The following is a 20,385-nucleotide window of genomic DNA, read 5'->3' as shown; positions in this document are numbered from 1 at the left end:
ACCACAACTAAAGAACAGCACTAGGCTTTTGCTTGCTCCATACTCTCAACAAAGCAGAGTTCTAATGGACAAAAATGCCAAGAAGAACTATCCACTTGAACCATGCCAACACCAAGGAAAAGAGCTCCCGAGGGAAGGGTCTCTCCACTCCCACTCTGTTATGGGAGGAGGGAACAACTGACCATGTGGACAAGAGAGGCGTAAATAACTGGTTCTGAGTTTCAAAAGTGATCAAAAGTAGGCCAAAAAAAAAAAAAAAAGTGCTAAGACCGGGGCAGGTAGGTGGCTCAGTGGGTAAGAACATTTGCTGTGCAAATATGAGGTCCTGCATTCGATCTCCAACATCTATGTAAAAAACTGGGATGACTCAAAAGTCACCATAGTACTGAGAAGTGACAAAGGAGTGTTTAGCCCTGAGACATCTCTATCACACCTTCCAAGGCTCAGAGTCCATTGTGGATGAGGTGGCGGAAAGATTGTAAGAGCCAAAGGAAGGGTAGGACTCCTTACAATGCAATCAATCTTCCAGACACACAAAACGGCCTGGGTATCCATGACCTCACAGTGCTTGGCACTACCTACACCTCATATGATAGAAAGATGATGACATCAAAATAAGAGAGACTAATTGAGAGGGAGGAGATATGATAGAGGGTGGAGAGGGAATTATCAAGGTTTATTATCTATAATTATGGAAGCTGTCAATTAAAAAGTAAAAAAAAAAAAACAAAAAAAAACCACACACAAAAAAACCCAACCAAACAAACAAAAAACCAGCCAGATTTACCTGTGAATACCAGTAAATTCAGAACTAAGGGAGTGGAGGGTGAGGGGCACCAAGACAGGAGGATTATTGAGGCTCACTGGTCAGCCACTCAAACTCAAAAATGGGGAGCTACAGGTTCAGTGAGAGATTTGGTTTCAGGAAAATAAAGACGAAGAGTGATAGAGGACACTCACTGTCTTCCTCTGGTTTTTGCACACATGGGCATCTGCATACTAACACACGTGCATATACCCCTCCCCCCCCCCACACACACACACACACACACACACACACACACACACACACATTTAAAAAAAAAACATCAGAATCATGGCCCAGCAGTTATGGGTGCTGGCCTGCAAAACTTACCAGTCCGGAGTTCAGTTCTCCAGTACCCACATAAAGCACAGATGCACAAAGTGGTCCGTGCATCTAGGGCTCATTTGCAGCACCGAGAGATATTAAAGTACCCATGTTCACCTTCTCCCTCTCCATATAAATAAAATATACAAAAGATCAGGAACAGAAGCCCAAGGTGTCACCAAGGAGAACTGAGAGTGAGAGACGAAGATGCCTAGATGTGTAGGCAGGACCCTCTGAGGTGGCTGCTGAGGACAGAGGTGTCACTCTCCCTGTCTGTGATCACTGTGTGGATGGCTGGGTTATCATAATGGGCCCCAGGGCCCGCCTCATGCCCCAGCTGCAGCAGGATACTCACCGGGAAGCCTGAGCTCAGTGGACTTGGGAGTGCTGCGCAGCCGGAACCGCATCTGGCAGGAGTTCACCACAATGCTGTCGTTGGGATGCAGATTGCGTGTGTTGATGATGCCAGATGTGTAGTAGCCCCTCATCAGTAAGTACTTGGTGTGTGAGGCCTGGTGGGCCTTTACCTCCACACCCTGGCGCTTGGCTCCTGAGCCTTCATCCAGGTCTTCTTCCTCCTCCTCTTCATCCAAGCCTCCATCCTTCCCCAGACTGCAGGAGAGAAGGATACTAGGTGTCTGGACTCAGGCCCAGCCCACCTGCTGTCCAGCTGTCTTCCCCTCCATGAGGTCTCTGGCTGGGTGTGGGGAGGGGGGCGGAGGTCTGGTGGTCAGCACAGACACTGCTGTTGGTCCTCCTTCCCACATCTGCCTCCAGGACATCTTCCTATGTCCCTGCTCCAAGTCCCTGCATCCCCATGAAGTGGCAGCTCAGCTCTGCCACTGCAAGGGCTTTAAGCCCAAGCCTCTGTCCCTGCTGTCACAGAACTGACAGGTGTGGCAGCAAGCTCCAGAAGCCCTGGGTACCTCTGCTTGGCTTTGTCTGGCACAAGTCCTACACAGTGCCAGATGCAAAGCAGCAAAACTGTCGAATGAAGGAAGACTGCACAGCTGAACAAATAAAACTGCTAATGCCACAGCACGGAGAGAAAATGACCATTACCCCAAGAACCTAAGCACCCCGAACTATGACCATCCCACATGCATGTGCTCTGGTGCCTGGCTCTGACCTCTTCATGACCTCACTCTCCACCATGGAGCTATCCACCACCACAATCTGCTCTGGGATTCTGACATCCACAGAGAGAAGGCCCAGGGAGAAGAGGGCCAGGATGGTCACACAGTATCCTCCAGGGCTGTCCAAAGAAAATGTCACCAGGTCACTTGGGGGATCACTAGTATCTTGGTCTTTGAAGGAAAAGTGGTCGGGCCAGTCCAGCACGCCTGCAGCCCAGAGTCTGTTGTAGAACTGGAAAGATTCCGTGCAGGTGGTAGTGGGAAATCGCCACGTGAAAAGCCTGCAGACAGAAAAGAGAGGCCCACAAGGAGCAGCTGTAGGAGCCTATACTCAGGCCACAACCTGTGAAATCACTGTGCTCAAAACTGCACGCTTTTGGCCCCAAAGTCCCTCTTGCCCATTACACTGGAGACTGTTGCAGCCCAGCACAGGTCTGTGTCTTTCTTTTCCTGCTCACCCCACACTTGAGGCCAGGCTCGTCTCTTATATAACACAAAGGCCTATGGGTCAAACTTGTAACACTCCCTGCAGTAACTGCTGACTTGGGGAGGACTGTCCTTTGGTGGCACTTAATTAGTACACAATTTCACTGTGAGGACTTAAGCAGAGGCCAGCCCTTGCCCTATAGGAAGTCCATAGATCTTACGGGTCTTCCACATGTGCTGACCAGACCCACGCCTTCTGATGCTACCTCCCCAGAGGTAAAGGAACCCAAGCCATCAAGATGAGAGCATGGAAGTGCTAGGAGCCTCAGGCCAAGGGATAGGCAAGAGCCAGGACTCACATTGGGGTCTTCTAGCGTTTGAATGTGGCCCCCATGCTGACCTAAGGTTGGTGGTGCAGAAGCTCTGAGCACACCCTATACCTAACCCTGTAGAATGTGGGCTGTGGGAGGGCCTCAAAGCAGGCTTCTGGGTCTTTTGAGCTGTGCAAAGTGGGGATGAGGCTAGCCCACTGCAGGGAGGGGTGAGGGAAGCTCCCAACTGCTCGTGAAACTTTTAACTGACTAAGCCTATGGGAAGATGCACCACTATTTCATGGCCAGGACCCTAGTACAAGATCTGCAAGCCCGGCTCCTGCATGGGGGACAGGCAGCATGAGAAAAATACCTTCCTCCAGGGAGCTGGTGTCTTGCTCCCATTATGGGGTCAAACTCCAGGATTGCTCTCTTAAAGCATTCCCTTACCTGTAGTAGGACTGGGACAGCTGGTAGGACATGGGTACGAAGGGCAGGGCACGGTTCTTCTTGGGGCCCATGTTGTGATTGACACGCCGCCTATTGACCAGGCTCCTCTTCTGGCACTCCATGAAGGCCCGCACCAACACGGGTTCTTGGTACTCCCGATACAGGCGGAAGATCTGCAACAGAGTGCAGGCTGAGACACTGGCTGGCAGAGTAGAGCCGGAGCTGGGGATACACTCACAGAAGGCTGGCTCAGCAGACAGCCTTGGCCACCCCAAGAGGCCTGGAATATCTGCTGCCACGGGTTAAGAGTTTCAGGCTCTAAGGCTTTCAAATGGTACTGCCCCTGGGAGCTGAGTGACAGGACACTAAAGCATGAGGACTAGGTTGACACCACAGGGCTATGCTGCAAGGCAGGGGAGAACCAAGCAGAGGACAGTAGCCTCACTGTGGAGGGGCCAAAGGGGCTGGCTGGGGTTTGGGCTGCACAGAGGGTGTTCAAGACGTGCACAGCCCTCATTTTTCTAGGCAGAGTCTGCCCTGGGTGTGCACATGGTCAGGCCCTGTGGGGTAGCTACAGAGTGAGGTAGAGGGAACCAGGTTGCGGTCCATTTTGTACAATTGTTCACCACAGAAGAGTGGAGAGCAGAGCCAGCACTGGGGACCAAACTCCTGTTGTCACATTCTACCACTTTCTGCTGTGTGCTTGACCACACTGACCTTATGCAGTAAGTTGGGCAGGGTCCACTCACTTGTATCTGGAAAGGACAGGCTGCCATAGAATGGTGACCCGGAGTGGCCTGCCATACTTGCAGAGCCTGCCCTCCCTGTACTATTTTCTGTGACTGTGAACTACATGTGGGTCCAGGGGTCTTGTATGGGCCTCTGGCGTCGTGAGCTTTCATTCCTCACTGCTAGGCCATGCAGTCAGCCTGCCTGCTTAGGGGAAAAAAAGACAGGTAGGCCAGGTGGTCTTTTTCATGTGACTTCTTATGCTTGTTGGATATAAGCCTTGTCCTTGGGCACCATCTACCAGAGTCTGGGAGCCTCTGAAGATGGGAGGGAAGCTGGGCACTGTGCCTGATGATGCCATTAATTGGATGGAGTGTGGTTTCTTTTCAGCTAAGGAAGAGGAGAAAGGAGCCTGAGGGCTGATGATGGCCTCAGGGCTGAGATACATCAGGTTCCCTTTCAACCAAGCAAAGGTAACAGTGTGATGTGGCTGTGTCCTTGGGACTCCTGCCTTTCCACACTGCTGCTCCAGTGTGGCAGACAGGTACGTGGCACCCATACCAGCTCAAACTTTCAACCATGTACACTTCCAGAACATAGACCAGGTACAAGGAAACAGGACGCAGGGCTCGGTGCTGCATGGCACACTGCGTGGAGCAGGCTTGCTAGGTCTCTTTGGCTCCAAGGTCCCAGGTGTCTCTGGAAGGAGCAACTTCAGCAGTGACTTAAAGCAGCAGAGATCAAATGACTCACTCTGGCTGTGCTGAGGTGGCCCTGGAGCTCAGTGGTAAGCACCAGCCTGGGAAGTGTCCATAGACTCACTAAGCTCCACTGGTATTTCCCTAGGGGTAGCCCAGGACCCCACATCAAGTGCCCACCCCCCACTACCGCCTGGAACCCAGGCAAATAGGGGCCAGCATGCTAAGGAGTTCTCGGGTGACTCTACCCAACATCCTATCATCAGAAATGGGAAATGTAAGGGGGCTGAGAAATGGCCCAGTGGTTAAGGTGCTTGCCTGCAAAGCCTAATGACCAGGGTTTGATTCCCTAGGACCCACATAAAGCCAGATACAAAAAGTGGTAATACATCTGTAGTTTACGTGCAGTGGCTAGAGGCCCTGGCATGCCCATTCTTTCTCTGCTTACAAATAAATAATATTAAAAACAAAAATTAAATGAGAAATGCAGCCTTATTTTACTTGTCCTTGCATTCCAAGCAGCCCTGTTTGCTAGGGCCAGCCAGGTACTTCCAGGTCTTCGGATCAAATGGAAAAGCACAGAGGCTCCACTGGGAATCCAGGGTATGACTAACTGAGCTCCAGGAGAGTGATCCCATGCAGATCTGGCGGGACACAGGCCCTCTGTTCAGCTTGCTGGTGGCTCTTGATAATGGCTGAGTTATGCATCTGGCACAGTTTTTTTCTTTTTAAGACAAGAGTCTTACTACGTAGCCCAAGCTGGCCTCAAACTCATGGCACTCTCCCTGCCTCAGCCTCCTGAGGACTAAGTTTATAGGTGTTCACTACCCATGCCCAGCTTTTGACTGCCCTGAGCCTCGGGTCTCTGTATTTAGAGAAGAAGAATTGGCCTCCTTCAGCTGTTGTCACAGTTATGGGCCTCAGGCCACTGGAGGCTAAAGTAGACCTGAGCTGTCCAGCATGGCTAAGGACCCCAGGCTGCAGGAGGTTGCAGCAGGCCTAGACCCCGATAATCTTGTCATCAGACAGGCAGGAGTGGGGCACCTGGATGTCCTGTTACAACTTAGGTTTCCCTGTGGCCATGTGACCTTAGGCTCACCCAGAAGGTCCCTATCTGTTAATGAGTTATCAGCTAACAGCCTTCACAGTCAATCCCCCCATGACCTGTACCCCATACCTTTCCCCGTAGCTACATGAACACTTATAAGCCCATTCTCCCAACAAATCAACAAGCTGTTCTCTGACAGTCTCCTGGGTGTTTCTTCCTGTCACATTCATAGCCGTTCAAGACCCTGCTCCGCAGCTGCCTGGACACCCCTGGGAAATGGATGTGCAGTGGCCCCAAGGTGGCCAGGAACCACATTCAGCCAGGGCAACAGTGCCCTCTATGGAGCCCTAGGAGTCAATGACCCACTACAAGTCAGTGAACTACCTCCATGGGACATTGTGTAGCTCAGTGATTCTCCAGTTCCTCAGCCAACTCCCATCTCTTCTGCCTAATCTCCTGTCTTAAGTGTGAGTCTGAAATCCTCAGTTATGAGAGGGGCTTAAGAGGTGGCTCAACCCCATCATGGGGACCTAATGCTCATGAGGTTGTGACTGCAGGGAAGGATGCAGTGTCACACAACTGCAATGGGCCAGGAAGCAGCTCCTATGTTCTCTAAGCAACAGAGTGGATATAATTGGCTAGATTATAGGAATCACTTCATAACACATATGTACATAAAACCATCCAGTTTTACACTTTATGTAACAGGCCTGAGACTAAGGGGCACTGGGGACCACTGAAACTCCATAGATGGGAAGAACAGGAATAAGTACCCACCCAGCTCTGACCCATGAAGAGACCCAAGGTCTTAGTCACGATGGAAGCGGCACCCACCTGGAAGGACTGGTAGGAGTTCATCTGGCTGTTGGAGAGGGACAGTGTGCTCTGGATCAGGTTGTGCAGCACCAAGAAGTGGATGTCCTCCACACTGCAACGAAGGCACCAGGGAGGCATGAGGTTGTGCCCGAGGTGACACTCACCCAGGAGTGCTTATGCATGTGATCAAGTCTCAAAGTTTTCAACTTCATGGAAGTAACATGAATGCCAAACTGGTCACAAGACAAAACTGTAGCTCTACGACTTTCTAACTGATCAAGTTTCTCTGTGAAAAACAATTCCCCAAGTGGACACAAACCTATAATCCCACCATTTAGGAGGCGGAGACCAGAAGCTCCTCAGGAATTCCTCCTTGAACTCAGGAGGCTCAAGGCTAGCCTGGGCTAGAAAGTAAGTTTTAGGCCAGTGTAGTCTATGGAGTCAGAACCTGCCTCAACAAAAGCCACACACAAAATGTTTCCCATAATGGGTGAGAGATGATGTGATGTGAACTGCTTTCATTTTCTAATTCTAAAGAAGTTTTTCTTCAGAAAAGATCATTTGGGGGCTAAGGGAAGGTGGCTCAGTGGTTAAAGGTGATTGAACAGACAAGCAAGTTGAGCTGCTGAGCTGTGCACTGTGAGTAAAGACAAGCTCAAGATAGGGGGTCAGAAGGAAGCACTAAGGTAATTTTTTTGGGGGGGGGTATTTCAAGGTAGGGTTTTGCTCAGGCTGACCTGGAATTCACTAGTCTCAAGGTGGTCTTGAACTCACGGAGCTCCTCCTACCTCTCCCTCCCATGTACTGGGAGTAATCTCAGTACACCTGAAGGTCAGGCTGATGACATGTGAGGTGAGGGCTTGACACACTTTTTCTGTAGACGGTCAGTAAACATTCAGCCTTTGTGACTCAGCACAGCAAACACAATTAAGTGAGCATGGCTCAAGCACCAATTAAACTACTGACAAAAGTGGTGCCAGGCTACCTTTGACCCTACGTTTCCTTGGTCTAAGCAGCAGCTGAAAAACAGGTACTTACCTATTAAATTCATCCTCTTTCCTTACTTGATGCTTTTCATCTCCAATTGCCAGAACTCGGTATCTGTGTAGGAAATGGAAGAGCATGCCAGTGTGTAGGAAACAGGAGAGCAGGCCAACAGGACAAAGGTGCTCACTGAGCTATCAGCTCATGATGGCCTCCCTCCTCCTCCTGCTGACACATTGGGCAATGGAAAACTCCGCTCAAATCAGACATTACACATGTAAGACAATATCATATTCCACCTGTTATGAATAAGAACTGAGAATGTAAGTGTCTACCACCAACCATGAAACGCAGCAGGAATACACAAATGGGCAAAGGTCTTCTGTCCCTTGGTAATGGATCTAAAACTGGGCTCACTGTGAGTAAAGACAAGCTCAAGATGGGAGACCAGAAGAAAGTACTCAAAGATAGATAGATAGGTAGGTAGGTAGGTAGATAGATTTTTTTTTTTTTCTAGGTAGGGTCTCGCTGTAGCCCAGGCTGACCTGGAATTCACTTGGGAGTCTCAGGCAATCATGGCAGCTTTTGGGAGTCTCATGGCAATCCTCCTACCTATGCCTCCCCGAGTTCTGGGATTAAAGGCGTGTGCTACCATGCTTGGCACACCAAAGATTAATTTTTAAAGGGTCCAGATCATCGAAGCCAAGCATTAAAGTGGAGAGGGTGATGAAGGAAAGGGGAACTGATGGAAGGCATAGAGCCTCTATGAGTAGAGAAATGCACTTTAATGCTACACTGTGTTTTAAAGTTATAGCCATGACTTTGTACATATTAGAATACCAGGGCTGAGGATGGGAGGTGGCTTAGTGGGGAGAAGTGCTTGCCGAGCAAACATAAGGAAGGACCTATGTTCAATCACCAGCACAACTCTCCAGGTCCCACATAAGCCAGACAACATGCACACAAGGTGGTGCACGTGTATGGAGTTCGATTGCAGTGTGCGCCTATGCATGCCTATAACCCCAGTGCTGATGGGGTGGAAACAAGAGAATCACTGGAACCTGCTGGTCAGGCAGTCTGTCTAAAAAAATAGCAGGTCAACGGCCGGATGTGGTGGCACATGTCTTTAATCCCAGTACTTGGAGGCAGAGGTAGGAGGATAGCTGTGAGTTTGAGGCCACCCTGAGACTACATAGTGAATTTCAGGCCAGCCTGGGTTAGAGTGAGACTCTACCTTGGAAAATCAAAAAAAAAGGCAGGTGAAAGTTCAGTGAGTGACTCCCAAGGAAACAATATGGAAGAACAATAAAGGAGAATACCCAGTGGTCTACTCTAGCCTCTGCGTGTGGACACAAATGCACACACACACACACACACACACACACACACACACACAATCAGAGCTGGGTGAGGTGGCACATGAATATAATTCCAGAGCTGGGGAGGCAGAGACAGACGGATCCCTGGAGCTTGCTGGCTAGCTAGTCTAGCTGACTTGGTGAGTTCCAGGTTCAGAGAGACTGGTCTCAAAAATAAGGCAGAGCTGGGTGTGGTACTTTTAATCCCAGCACTGAGGAGGCAGAGGTAGGAGACTGCTATGAGTTCTAGGCCAGCCTGAGACTACATAAACTCCTAAGGTGAGAGGACTAGAGCAAGCTTGAGCCAGCATCAGTTAAACAGTAATATATCCCCTCTGCTCATATACTCCCATGTGAACATGCATGTGGTGGTTTGAATGTCAAATGTTCCCACAGACTCGTGTTCGAACCCTTAATCCTCAGTTGGTGGCACTGTTAGGGAAGGTTGTAGAGCCTTCAGGAAGTGAAGCCTTGCTGGAGGGAGTATCACTGGGGCAAGCTCTAAGGCATTATGTTCAGGCCTCTCTTATGGCTCACTAACTACTTCCTCTTGCTGATATGACAGTGTGACTCAGTTCTTGCCAAGACTCAAAACTCTAAGTCAGAAATAAACCCTTTCCTTCCTTAAACTGCTTCTGATTGGGTATTTTGTCCCGGTAAGGAGGAAGTAACCGACATAATACATAAGACTTCAAATCACGGTGGAGGACTGGCACAGGGTGGGTGCTATATACATTTTTGTTTTTAACTTTTTTTTTGAGACAGGATCTCAATGTAGCCCAGATTGACCTGGAACTTACTTTCTAGTCCCAGGCTGGCCTCAAACTCACAGTGATCCTCCTACCTCTGCCTCCTGAGTGCTGGGATTAAAGTCATATACCAACAAGCCCTGTGCATTTTTAGAGTAAGATCTCTGAATGAAACACTGGGAGCAAAGATGTCTTACAGTTTATAACCAGGAGCTGACAGGTGGTGTGTGTCATCTATTTAAAGTAGGAATCCAGAAATGCAAGGACCAGGAGGGTTTCTTCCATAAGAAGAGGAGGAGGGTTACTCCCATGAGGATGGAGAGAGGCAGGCTATACCAACGAGGATGTAGGGAGAAGGAGGGCCCCTTGCATAAGGATATAGGGAGAAGAGTTTCCTTCATGAAGATGGAGGAGATGCTTTGCCCATGAGGATAGGAGAAGGAAGGATCCACATGTAGATGATGTCCAGAAAATAGCCCTGGTTCATAGACCTTCAGATTTTAAAATTTCCTGTTCACATTCTTTTATTTTTAGACCCCAAGTAGCTAAGCCAGAAAGTATGGGCTGTAGAGTAAGAGTTACCTGGGTTTAAGCTTGGCCCCGCTGCTCAGAAGCAGTGACACTGGCATTTTGGAGACAGACCTGTGACCCACTCAGGCTCCAAGCCTGTGTAGCGTTGATGTGGCTGCTCCAGCATCTGGCTGGAACTCTAACAGAGCTCCGAGGGCCCATGGCCCCTCCTCCTCTTTTACATCCTTGAAGACTTTTCTATGTTAGCAAACTCAGCAAGAAGTGCACCAGCCTGGCACAGAATCTGGATTAATGAGTGGGTGGTGGGCACTCTGTGGGAGAGTGTGGAGGACATAGGATGGGGAATTGCTTCTTTTTCTCAGGTCACCTGAGATCAGCTGACCCCTGGAGGACCAACATCAATGCCAAGTATGGCCAGGCAGGCACTGTCTGCCTCTCACGGTGTTAAGGTTCTGCTGCCCAGCACGTGTGCTTACCTGGCAAACAGCTCCTGCAGTGTATTGGGGATCTCAAGGTTGGGGTTCTTCAGGCCGGAGCTGAACTTCTCTTTTAGCTTCTCTACGAATTCTTTAAATTCTCTAGCGCAAACCTGAAACATGAGGAGCAGGTATTATTCTCCCATGGAGGGAGGCTTTGCAAAGATGCACCACAGGAGACCATGTGAAAATTCCTGTGGCAGCTGTGTCCCAGATGGAGGAGCTGGGCTGTTTTCCGTCTTTCCTATGCCCCGTTCTGGGTCCACAGAAGCCTCCTGTCACCTGAGCAGCAGAGACTCTGCTGTGCCATGAATCTGGAGTCCTTGGTGGCAAGTGATATAGCGACAGCCCTCATGCCTGAAGCCCAGCAACCCCTAGCCCCAGGTGGGAAGATACAAACATCCCACATTGTCCCTAGTTCCCTACATGCCCACTGGCACCCTAGCTGCCAGGCCCTCATCATTTCCCTCCCCCCAGCTCAGTTCTCATTGGCTGGATACCCTGTATAAGCTGGCCTCCTAGGGCTATTCCAGCATCACCTCACCTGAGCCCCAGGCTAGACACTTCTGCAAGCCTGCAGACAGCTGCCAGTACAGATCACTAACTGTCCCCATGAGGCTTCCTTCCACCTGGCCTCCCACTCTCCTTTCCCTCCAACTCAGTCTGGGGCCAGAATGGCCATCCTCACAGCCTGGGGATGAATGTAGCAGGGAAGGTGGGCTTCTTTTCTACACTTGGCTGGGCAGGACAGACAAGTGCTGCTGCACCTGTTGTAAGCCTCCTGCTATGCTCTGGAGGTTGCTGTGTCATTTCACTCTGCTGCCTCAGCCTCCATGGCCCCAGCTTCCCATTCTTAACCCAGAGCAGATGCAGGGCAGATACAGCACTTGACCTATTTTGTACCTGCTATTTCTCATTACAAGAGCTTCCCTGGTTTGGTCTGAGGACACAGGATGCCCGGCCTCTTAGGATGAACCAGAACAGCAAGTTGCTCATGCTACCTTGGTCTCTGTGTCAAGTCACTGTTGGCCAGCCATGTGGCTGGGCCTGCTAATCTTCTGGAAGGTTGTCCCCTTGGTTGGACAGCCCAGTTCTCTGGATAGGGGCTGAGCTCTAGTGATCAGTCTGTAAGCTAGGTGACTGGTGTAGGATGGGACAGAATGAGCCGGGGCACCTATCACAAACTTTCTACACCAGCATGCATACCCTCAGACTGCTCAGCTTGCAGGACACATGAAGCCTTTAGTCCCATGAGGCTGGATTTGCCTATCATGAGTTCTTGACTTTCTCAGGCCCCTGTGGGCCTGTGCCTTCCTCTTCCAGAGTGGGCTGCTCTTTGTGGCAAAGGCTGTCACCTTCTCTGCCTGCCCCTACTGTCTGAGGCTACTGAGGGAAACCACCCTGTACCCTGGATGTCTTAGCAGCAGGCCTGACATATGTGCAGCAGAGCCAAGGGTGGCACCCTGGCCTGCAGGGCTGCATCCTTCAGCCTCTGCCTGGCTCACCTAACAGGGAACCCTGGGAACAGCTTTCCAGACACCTGGCTGATTGCACTTTCTCAGAAATTGCTTTGTTTTCTTAACCAAGCAAAGCCAGGCACCACAGCACTGCAAAGGATGTTGGAGCCATTCCTTCAAGCCAATGATTGGAGCCAGAACACATCGTCCATAGGAATGAAGCAATTTCCATGTTTGTGGGGCTGGTAGAACCTCTGGGGTTCTAGGGAACTAACCCACACTTCAACACCCCTCTTCTGAGCAGGCTGAACCCTAGAATGCTATTATTGCACGGGGCCTACCTTTGGATCTTCATAGTCACACTTGCGGTTCATGAAATCTCCAACAAGTGCCTTATCCTGGTAGACCTCAGCCAGGCAGACCCTGTGGCAGGGAAGACAGTTGGGAGTTGTATGCATGTCCCGTTTTGAATATTCAGAGCTCACATTTCTGGCCTTGGTTCACCAGGAGTTATACTCTACCTATGTGCCTGTGGGATGACTGGCTTTGTGGACAGCTGAGCCTGATTCTAGTCAGGCAGGTTAAGGTTCACACCTTCCACCATGGCTTCTTTGAGCTTCCATCCCCAGTGGGGAGACTAAGGACAATAACACCATCCTCCCACTCCTGCCAGGATTTGGTTAGGACCCAGGTAGTCGGGGTAGAAGTACATTTGTGAATTTTAAAATTCACATTGGCATTCATTACTAGGACCCCCAGGTCCATTGCACTACTGTTTACCCACCACGTTGTTCACATCTGTGAGGTTAGCAATGCCTAGCCTGCCCAAGAGGAAGCATCACAAAGAGCTTGCCAGGTGATGTCTGCCATCCATTCCACAGATCTGCCAGGGGAAGGGTCCTTGAGGTCACACACCCTAAGGGCTGGAGCAGACAGGCTAGGGGTGGCCATTCTTGGTATCACCATCCCACTTTTCAGGTGAGCAAATGACCTCATCTGCAGTGCCACAGCCATGGAGCCCTAGAGTAAGGCAGGCTCCCAGGCCTTGACTTCAGAACCCCTCTTCTCCACATCCCCAAGCTTTTGCCAGGGAGTTCAAGTCACAGAATCTCTAACGACTCCCTGCCACTCTCACTCTGTGTGCTTCCTCTTCCAAAGAGTAAGGACTAGGTGGGAATGAGAGAGAGAGAGACAGAAGAGACAGAGAAGGAAGGGAGAGTAGGAAGGAAAACGGGAAGGAGAGAGGAGGAGGAAAGGAAGGACAGAGAAAGGGGAGAAAGACCCTTACAGGGCTATACTGTCCTGAGCCTCTGGGAATCAGGATCGGAAGAAAAGCACTACCGACATCTAATGTGGAGAGGCAGCACAGCAGAGAATAAGCCAATGTGGAGCCTCCCTTCCACAGTCTGGCTGACTGTGGCCCAGGATCCCCATGAGACTGGGCTCTCTGGCCAACATGGAACAGGGCTAACAGCAGAAGAGGTTCTTTCCTTCCTTGTCCCTCTCTCTCTTCAGTACCATATGTGAGCACTTCCCAGCTCACTGAAGCTCTATGGCCAGCCCTCTTCTCAGTCCCCTTGTGGAGGGAGCTATGGGAGAGTCTGTTGGGCTAGCAGTGCTCCACCATCTCATCCGCCTGTGGCCAGCATATGGGCCTAAGGCTTTGTGACTCCTAGACAGCTGTTGCCCTTGCACAGCCCAGGCCATGGCTGGAAGCACTTGGGGACAGCCAACTCTACCAATCTATCTACTACTAGGGTGCAAATAATGTGAGTGTTAATGGTGGTAGTGTCAGGCAGCTCCTGCCTCCACACATGGGGCTCCTGGAACAGATGCTCAGTGAGTGGGCAGCCTTAGCATCTCCAACATCCAAGTAAGACCACACAAGTGAAAGCACCCAGAATCCTGCTCAGACTTTAAAAGGTCAAGATGGACTGCACTCAAAGAGCCCAACATGTCAATAGCCAGAGCACTCAGCATGCTCCATCTGGATTCCACACCAAAGTCTTTAGCAAGTGGGATAAAGGAGAAAAAAAAGAAGGAACTAGAAGCACTGGTGTAATGGTGGCCTGTAGTGATCAAATTACCAACCTAACTTACTTATAGTTCAGAAAGGCCTGAGGATTTTTGACTATATAGCGAGCTCTTCGTCCAACTGAGTGAGATGTTTTATCCAAAGACTCTTCAAAAGTAGCATGCAAAATGTCACGCACAACTTGCCAGGTGACAAATGGGCCTTTCACCTGTATCAAACACACAGACAGAATGTTAGTGTCCCAGAGCCCATGTTCTGGGGAGATAACTGAAAGGCATGACAATGAATAAGTCCTGCAGAGCCTGTCTTTCCAGGGGGTCCCAGAGCTGTCACCTCACATGTGCCTGGCAATGAGTGAGGCCAAAGCACAGAAGAGAAGGGCATACCCTCAGTGTCCAGCGGGAAGCGTACTTTTAGGAAAGCACCATGACCAAGTGCTGCGTTGAGTGCTAATGGGAAGGGCAGAGTATCAGGTAAGGTTATGAGACTCAGAGACAGGGTCTCCGTCGTGGTTCATTCTGGCCTAGAACTCCTAATAATCTTCGCTTGGCCTCCTGAGTGCTGGGATCACAGGCATGTACCACTATGCTGGGTTTTTATGGGTGAACTGTATGTTACATATGTTTAGAGCCACTCTGTATCTTATATCCCATAGGAACAGAATGCACTAAGATAGGAGACTCAGAATGTGTCAGCAAATAGCACACAGGAAGAGGCTGAACTCCAAGAATGAGATGCCAGCTAGTTCCAGTGAGTAGAGCAATCAGTCAATCCATAGTGGGCTGTGGGAGCCACCAAATGTGTTGGGGGTTGGGGTATGAAATGCTTGTAATAAAGAGCTACAGCAAAGGCAGGGGGCAGAGATGGGATGGCAACAGAAATCTGTTTCTTTTTTGGGAAGGGATAGGGATAAGACTTAGGAGAGGGTGGGGTCTAAGGAATAGGGACAGACTGCAGATCTGCAAGCCTGTGAACCCTGACTGCCTCTGGCCATCACATTGGTGACCAGGATACAATGGAGGCCTCAAGAGCTGCTCTACACAGTGGCATCACTGCCTGTGGTAGTTTGAATAGATGGCTCCCAATATATTCATTGTTTTAGTAGTTTGTAGTTTGTATCTGCAGCCAACTGGCTGAAGGAGGTGTCACTGGGCAGATCTTAAGGTGTGGTGATGGGTTTAAAATTAATCTAAAGATATGTAAAGTGCCTAGTTCCACCTGGAGTTCCCACAGTGTGCTGTGTGGCTTTTGGCTTGTGGCTCTCTCTCCCTGTGTTTAGTCCCTATGAAAGCAGGCCAGCTTCTTCTGCCATTACAGAACTTCCCCCGGATCTGTAAGCTTCAATAAATATCTTTTCCTCCATAACGGTGCCTTGGTTTGGAAGTTCATCTCAGTGAACCTGAAACTATCTACAACACTACCTTCAGGGACCTTGGCCTGACTGATGCAGAGCTCAAGTGTTGCTGGCTTCTGTGGACATCTACACACATCTTGCTGCACAATGAGCAGGTCAGGACAGTGCTAGGCAGGATGCAAGCAAGAGGTACAAGGAACATGGGGTTCAGGAGTTGGGGTTCAGATACCATGAGAAGTAAGGAAAGGTTTGCTAGACAGACTAGGTAGGGAGGATGCGCCAGCATGGGGCCTGTAGTCTGGGCCCTAGATTCAGATTTTGGGAACAGTCATGCCAGTGACCTAGGGGCACCAAAACCTACAGAGCCAAGATGGGAAGCAGGGGATCTGGACAATGGGCCAAGTACTGAGCCACAGATGACACTGGCTTCTCCAGCAGAGATAAGCAGTCCTTCCCTGAAAGAGGCCTGTGGGTAACTGGGTGTGAGTGCGCAGGCAAAGAATGAAAGGAGGTGCCCGGCACTACTCTGCCCATGAAGGTTCACATGTGTCTAGCTGGAGGCTGGAAGAAGTGTGAGAGACAGGATGCACAAGTATGTACATTCTGGAAAATGCTTTCCTGGTAGCCAATGGGAATGGATGAGATGAGTGGTCCAGGGGCTGGAGGTGGCAGCTACCTTGGTGTTGAGGATGTTACTGGCAATGCGGCAGAGCATAAGCAGCCCATCCTCCTGCATGGACCAGGAGACACGCAGCCGGGTCATCCTCCGCAGGGCGCTCTGGTCAGCCTCATCGTGATAGCGCAGCCTTTTGCTTTTAGCATCTTGGAGCTCTCCTAGAAACACCAGGGAAAAAAGGGGCTTTCAGAAATTGCCTTAAGCTGGCACTCCCTCCAGGGGCCCCACCCAGCTAGTAAGAAGTAACCAAGACTATCAGCTACCGACACTGTCCGATGTCACACAAACAAAACAATAAAGGATTCAGTGTGTCTCCTGACAGTTTCATCTTTTCCTTTGGAAGAATGTTCCAGTACAGGTTAGATTGTATGTCGTCTCTAGTTAGTTGTTACCTGCTAGTCTTTTCATCAATCCTACCACAATACCAAATTGTCTGAAAATTCTTGATACAAGTATTTCCAAATAGGCCCAGGTGTGTTCTCAGAATAAGTGGGACCACTGGCTTGCAGCCAGTAGACCTCCACCACTGCCCAGGTGCCTATGACCTCAGGGTGTGTGGAAATTCTTGTACACCATCAGGATGACAAAGCCTACATTCCAAAAGGCTGACTGGAAGACCAATGGCGGTGTTATAGAAACACCTTTGGACAGAAGCAGCTGTGGTGGTATCACAATAGGTAAAGCATCCCTCTGGAAATGTCCGTGGGAATGCTTACAGAGGGTTACCTGAGGGGAGAACATGCTGACCCACCAGGTGGGGACCGTGATGGAATAAAAAGGAAAGGAACACACCCAAAAGCACAGGCCTTTTCTCTCTCTGCTTCTCATCTGCCATGTGGTGAGCCCTTCTGCTCACAAGTGCCCCACCATGATGCTTAGTCTCACTCCTGATCAGAAATAGAAGACCACGGACTGAGCCCTCCAAGACTGAGGAGAACACAACCCTTCCTCCCTTAAGGAGTTGGCACAAGTACTGTGTCATGGTGATGAAGAAACCCTAACCCAACAGCACTAAGCAGCTCTAAACAGGGTTGGTGGCATGATAGAAGAGTCACTAGGTCAAGCTCTGATTCGGGGCTCATTTACACATATAAAGCCACCACATTTGGGCTTTGATGAGTTCTGATGCTTCCATGTGTCTGTAACAGCTAGATTACAAAGCCACCTCAAGTGAGGGACACCAATTACATAAGCCACTCAAGTGTTAAACACTGTTTTCTCTGATTTCACTAAATTGTTAAAATGCATGTACTGCTTAGGTGCACATCACCACCCACTTCTGGCTGCTCTCAATGCAGTTCAGACTGTGCTGAATTTGAGGAGCTTCTGCAAGCTTAAACGAGTCCCAACTTTTCCCCAAGTCTAAGCATCTGAAGTCTGGCCTGACTGCTAGAGGACTATTCAGCTGGGAGGAAATTTCAAATGTGAACTGAAGGAGTCGCCAATGGGAAAGGCCAGCAAAGCACAAAGCCAGAGAAAACTGGGAGCAGGGTTTGTTTCCTGGTGAGTGTGGGCACCACAGTAACTGGCTCAGGGCTGCTGACGAGGAAAGTGGAGTCTGTCTGCAGGCATTGCACCACACCCTACGGCAATGTAACTGGCGCACATATTGGACACACACTGGCAGGGCCCAGATCACAAACACCCCTCAGACAACCTTTTCTCCTCCTCTTTAACTTCCGGATGGGCTCTTTCTTCAGCCGCTTCCGTTTCTGGCTTTTCCCACCGCGCACTTTGCGGTTCCGGCCGGATGTGGGCTCGTGGTCCATCTCGATCAGCTCCTCCTTGTCAGCTGAGGGCTCGGTGTCCGATTTTGCCTCTGCCCAGACGGGCAACAGGCCACCACCTAGAAACAACCAGAGGACATGGCTACTCAGAACTATGGAATGTGCAGTGGTGGTGGTCTGAACTGTACCACAGTTAGCTATCTCTGGGGTGGAAGCCCTGCACACATACCTCCATTACCAAGCGGCAGTGGGCGCTTGGACAGGAATGTCTGGAGCCTCCCCGTGAGTCCGTTCTCTGCAGAGAGGTTCTAAAAGCAAGCCAGCGCTAGGGTGAAATGGGAGCTAAGAGCGCAGTGACTGCTGGGAGTGGGCCCCATCTCGTTGCCCAGTCCCTGCAGGTGCCCACCCTCTTGAAGAATTTGTGTTAAGCAAACGTTATGTTCCTCTCTAAAAAAAAGGAGTACTTGTGCGTGTAACAGAGTAAGTCTGAAATCTCTAGGGAGTTAAAAAAAAAAAAAAGAAAAAGAAACACCTAGTCCAGGTAGATACTTAAGTGTCCTAGAGCAACTTAATATTTATAAAAGTACAAATCTGTCTCTGTCAACTCTGGCTTCACCCACTTGTAGACTGTGGGTGGAGGAGGATGGGAAGGAAGAGAGCAGTGACAGCTCCAGGGCTGCTTGGTGTGGGAGCCCCCTGGGAGTGCACCTTTCTGGTTTTGTTGATGATGTAGCTGGTCCAGATCCAGTTGCGCTTTAAGTGTGCGTAGAAACTAGAGTCGAGTCCAGCGGCTCCCAGGCCATCTCCAGGAACCAAGCCTTCATCCACAACCTCGCGGCTTCCCCTGAGACATGGCAAATGAAAAAGTCTTTTCCAGTAAATGAAAAACCAATGGTATAGAGTGGGGGGAATTTACCTTCCTGAAAATATCCAACAGATACAAGGGAAGTATTAGGATCCCTGATATCAGCAAATTGCTAGTTTTTCAAAAGTAAAAAGAACTAGATTTTCATGAAATTCCTAACTTCTATTTCAGACAGTAGATGAGTTTTTTCAAAAACGCATGTGGCCAGGCATGGTAGTGCACACCTTTAATCACAGCACTTAGGAGGCAGAAATAGGGGGACTGCGGTGAATCTGAGGCCAGCCGGGGACATTAGAGTGAGTTTCAGGTGAACCTGAGCTAGAGTGAGACCCTACCTCAGAAAAATACAAGACAACCAGAATGTGGGCCAAGCACTGCCTGTGGTGCACAGCCAGGAACTTGCTGCTTCGAGCTCCTGTTTCATCAGCCAGTGCTGGAGTCACAGGGACAGGTACCTCAGCAACCCGGCCCTGGGGCATGCCTGGGAACAGCCTTCGGGGAAAGGGGACGCACGTGGTGTACTCCAACATGGCACACTTGCGCTCCAGGTTGTGCTTGTCAATGGCTTTCTCCTGCTCCTTCTGCAGGCTGCCCTCCTGGCTGCTGCTCTGATCAGGGCAGATCTTCTGGACACATGAGCAGCGTACCACACCTAGAAAACCAAAGCTGGGCTCAGTGACAAAGCAAACGGTTAAAATGCCAATGGGAACTTGAGAAGAGGGTCTCTATTTTTCTACTAGGTCGGGTATGTTAAGGGTGGGAGGCAAGTGGCAATCAGGGAAGCCACCTTCCTTCCTGCCCAGGCATGTCCTGGAGAATGGACAGCCCTGTGGAGTCTCTAAACAGATAAGCCACAAGAGCTGCTCAGGCCATAATGATATGGAGGGAAGGCCAAGGTAGCTTCCCTCTCAGTTTCAGGGGCAGCCAATGCTTGCTCAGTGCTCAACAGAAGCCCTATGCATGCAGCCAATTGTCAGTTATTCCAGAGGGCAGAAAGTTACATTTCTAGTGGGATAATTACAATGCAATTAAGCCCACTGCTTATGTAGGTGAGGGAAAGTAAGTTATGGTTGTGTGTGGGCTAACACACAGACCCTGGCAGCCAGTAGGGTGAGGCCAGAGGGGAAGCTCTTGCCTTCTCTCAGCTAGAATTGTACCTAAGACACCTTCGTTCAGCTTCAACCTGTCCTACATGGAGGGGCAGCAGTCTTGGTTTACAATGAAGAAGCCAAGATTCCGGGAGGTTACAAAGGCCTTACACAGGGCCATCATCCATTTGAGGAAACATGGTACTTAGGAGTCTTTAAGCAACACTTGTCATAAATACATTAAAGTTGCCCATCACAGTGCTTCTTGAAAATGTATTTGGGGGCCAGGTGTGGTGATGCATGCCTTTAATCCCAGCACTTGGGAGGCAGAGTTAGGAGGAC

General features: G+C 50.0%; 1 protein-coding gene across 1 annotated transcript in view; it reads right to left on the bottom strand.

Moving 5' to 3' along the window:
- The window catches only part of Gtf3c1 (general transcription factor IIIC subunit 1), an 80,373-nt gene that overhangs the window by 5,909 nt on the left and 54,079 nt on the right, over window positions 1-20,385 (bottom strand). The window contains exons 20-32 of the mRNA XM_045131851.1: window positions 19,469-19,607; window positions 18,799-18,934; window positions 18,320-18,398; window positions 18,021-18,209; window positions 16,364-16,521; window positions 14,399-14,541; window positions 12,640-12,721; window positions 10,842-10,954; window positions 7,782-7,844; window positions 6,762-6,855; window positions 3,453-3,625; window positions 2,259-2,546; window positions 1,485-1,741 (exon numbers count right to left, since the gene is read on the bottom strand). Coding sequence (XP_044987786.1) covers window positions 1,485-1,741; window positions 2,259-2,546; window positions 3,453-3,625; window positions 6,762-6,855; window positions 7,782-7,844; window positions 10,842-10,954; window positions 12,640-12,721; window positions 14,399-14,541; window positions 16,364-16,521; window positions 18,021-18,209; window positions 18,320-18,398; window positions 18,799-18,934; window positions 19,469-19,607 — 1,914 coding nt within the window. The remainder of the gene's footprint in view (window positions 1-1,484; window positions 1,742-2,258; window positions 2,547-3,452; window positions 3,626-6,761; window positions 6,856-7,781; window positions 7,845-10,841; window positions 10,955-12,639; window positions 12,722-14,398; window positions 14,542-16,363; window positions 16,522-18,020; window positions 18,210-18,319; window positions 18,399-18,798; window positions 18,935-19,468; window positions 19,608-20,385) is intronic.

This window comes from Jaculus jaculus, chromosome 12, assembly GCF_020740685.1.
Source record: "Jaculus jaculus isolate mJacJac1 chromosome 12, mJacJac1.mat.Y.cur, whole genome shotgun sequence".
Taxonomy (NCBI): Eukaryota; Metazoa; Chordata; class Mammalia; order Rodentia; family Dipodidae; genus Jaculus; species Jaculus jaculus.
This window is presented reverse-complemented; position numbering and strand designations above follow the sequence as displayed.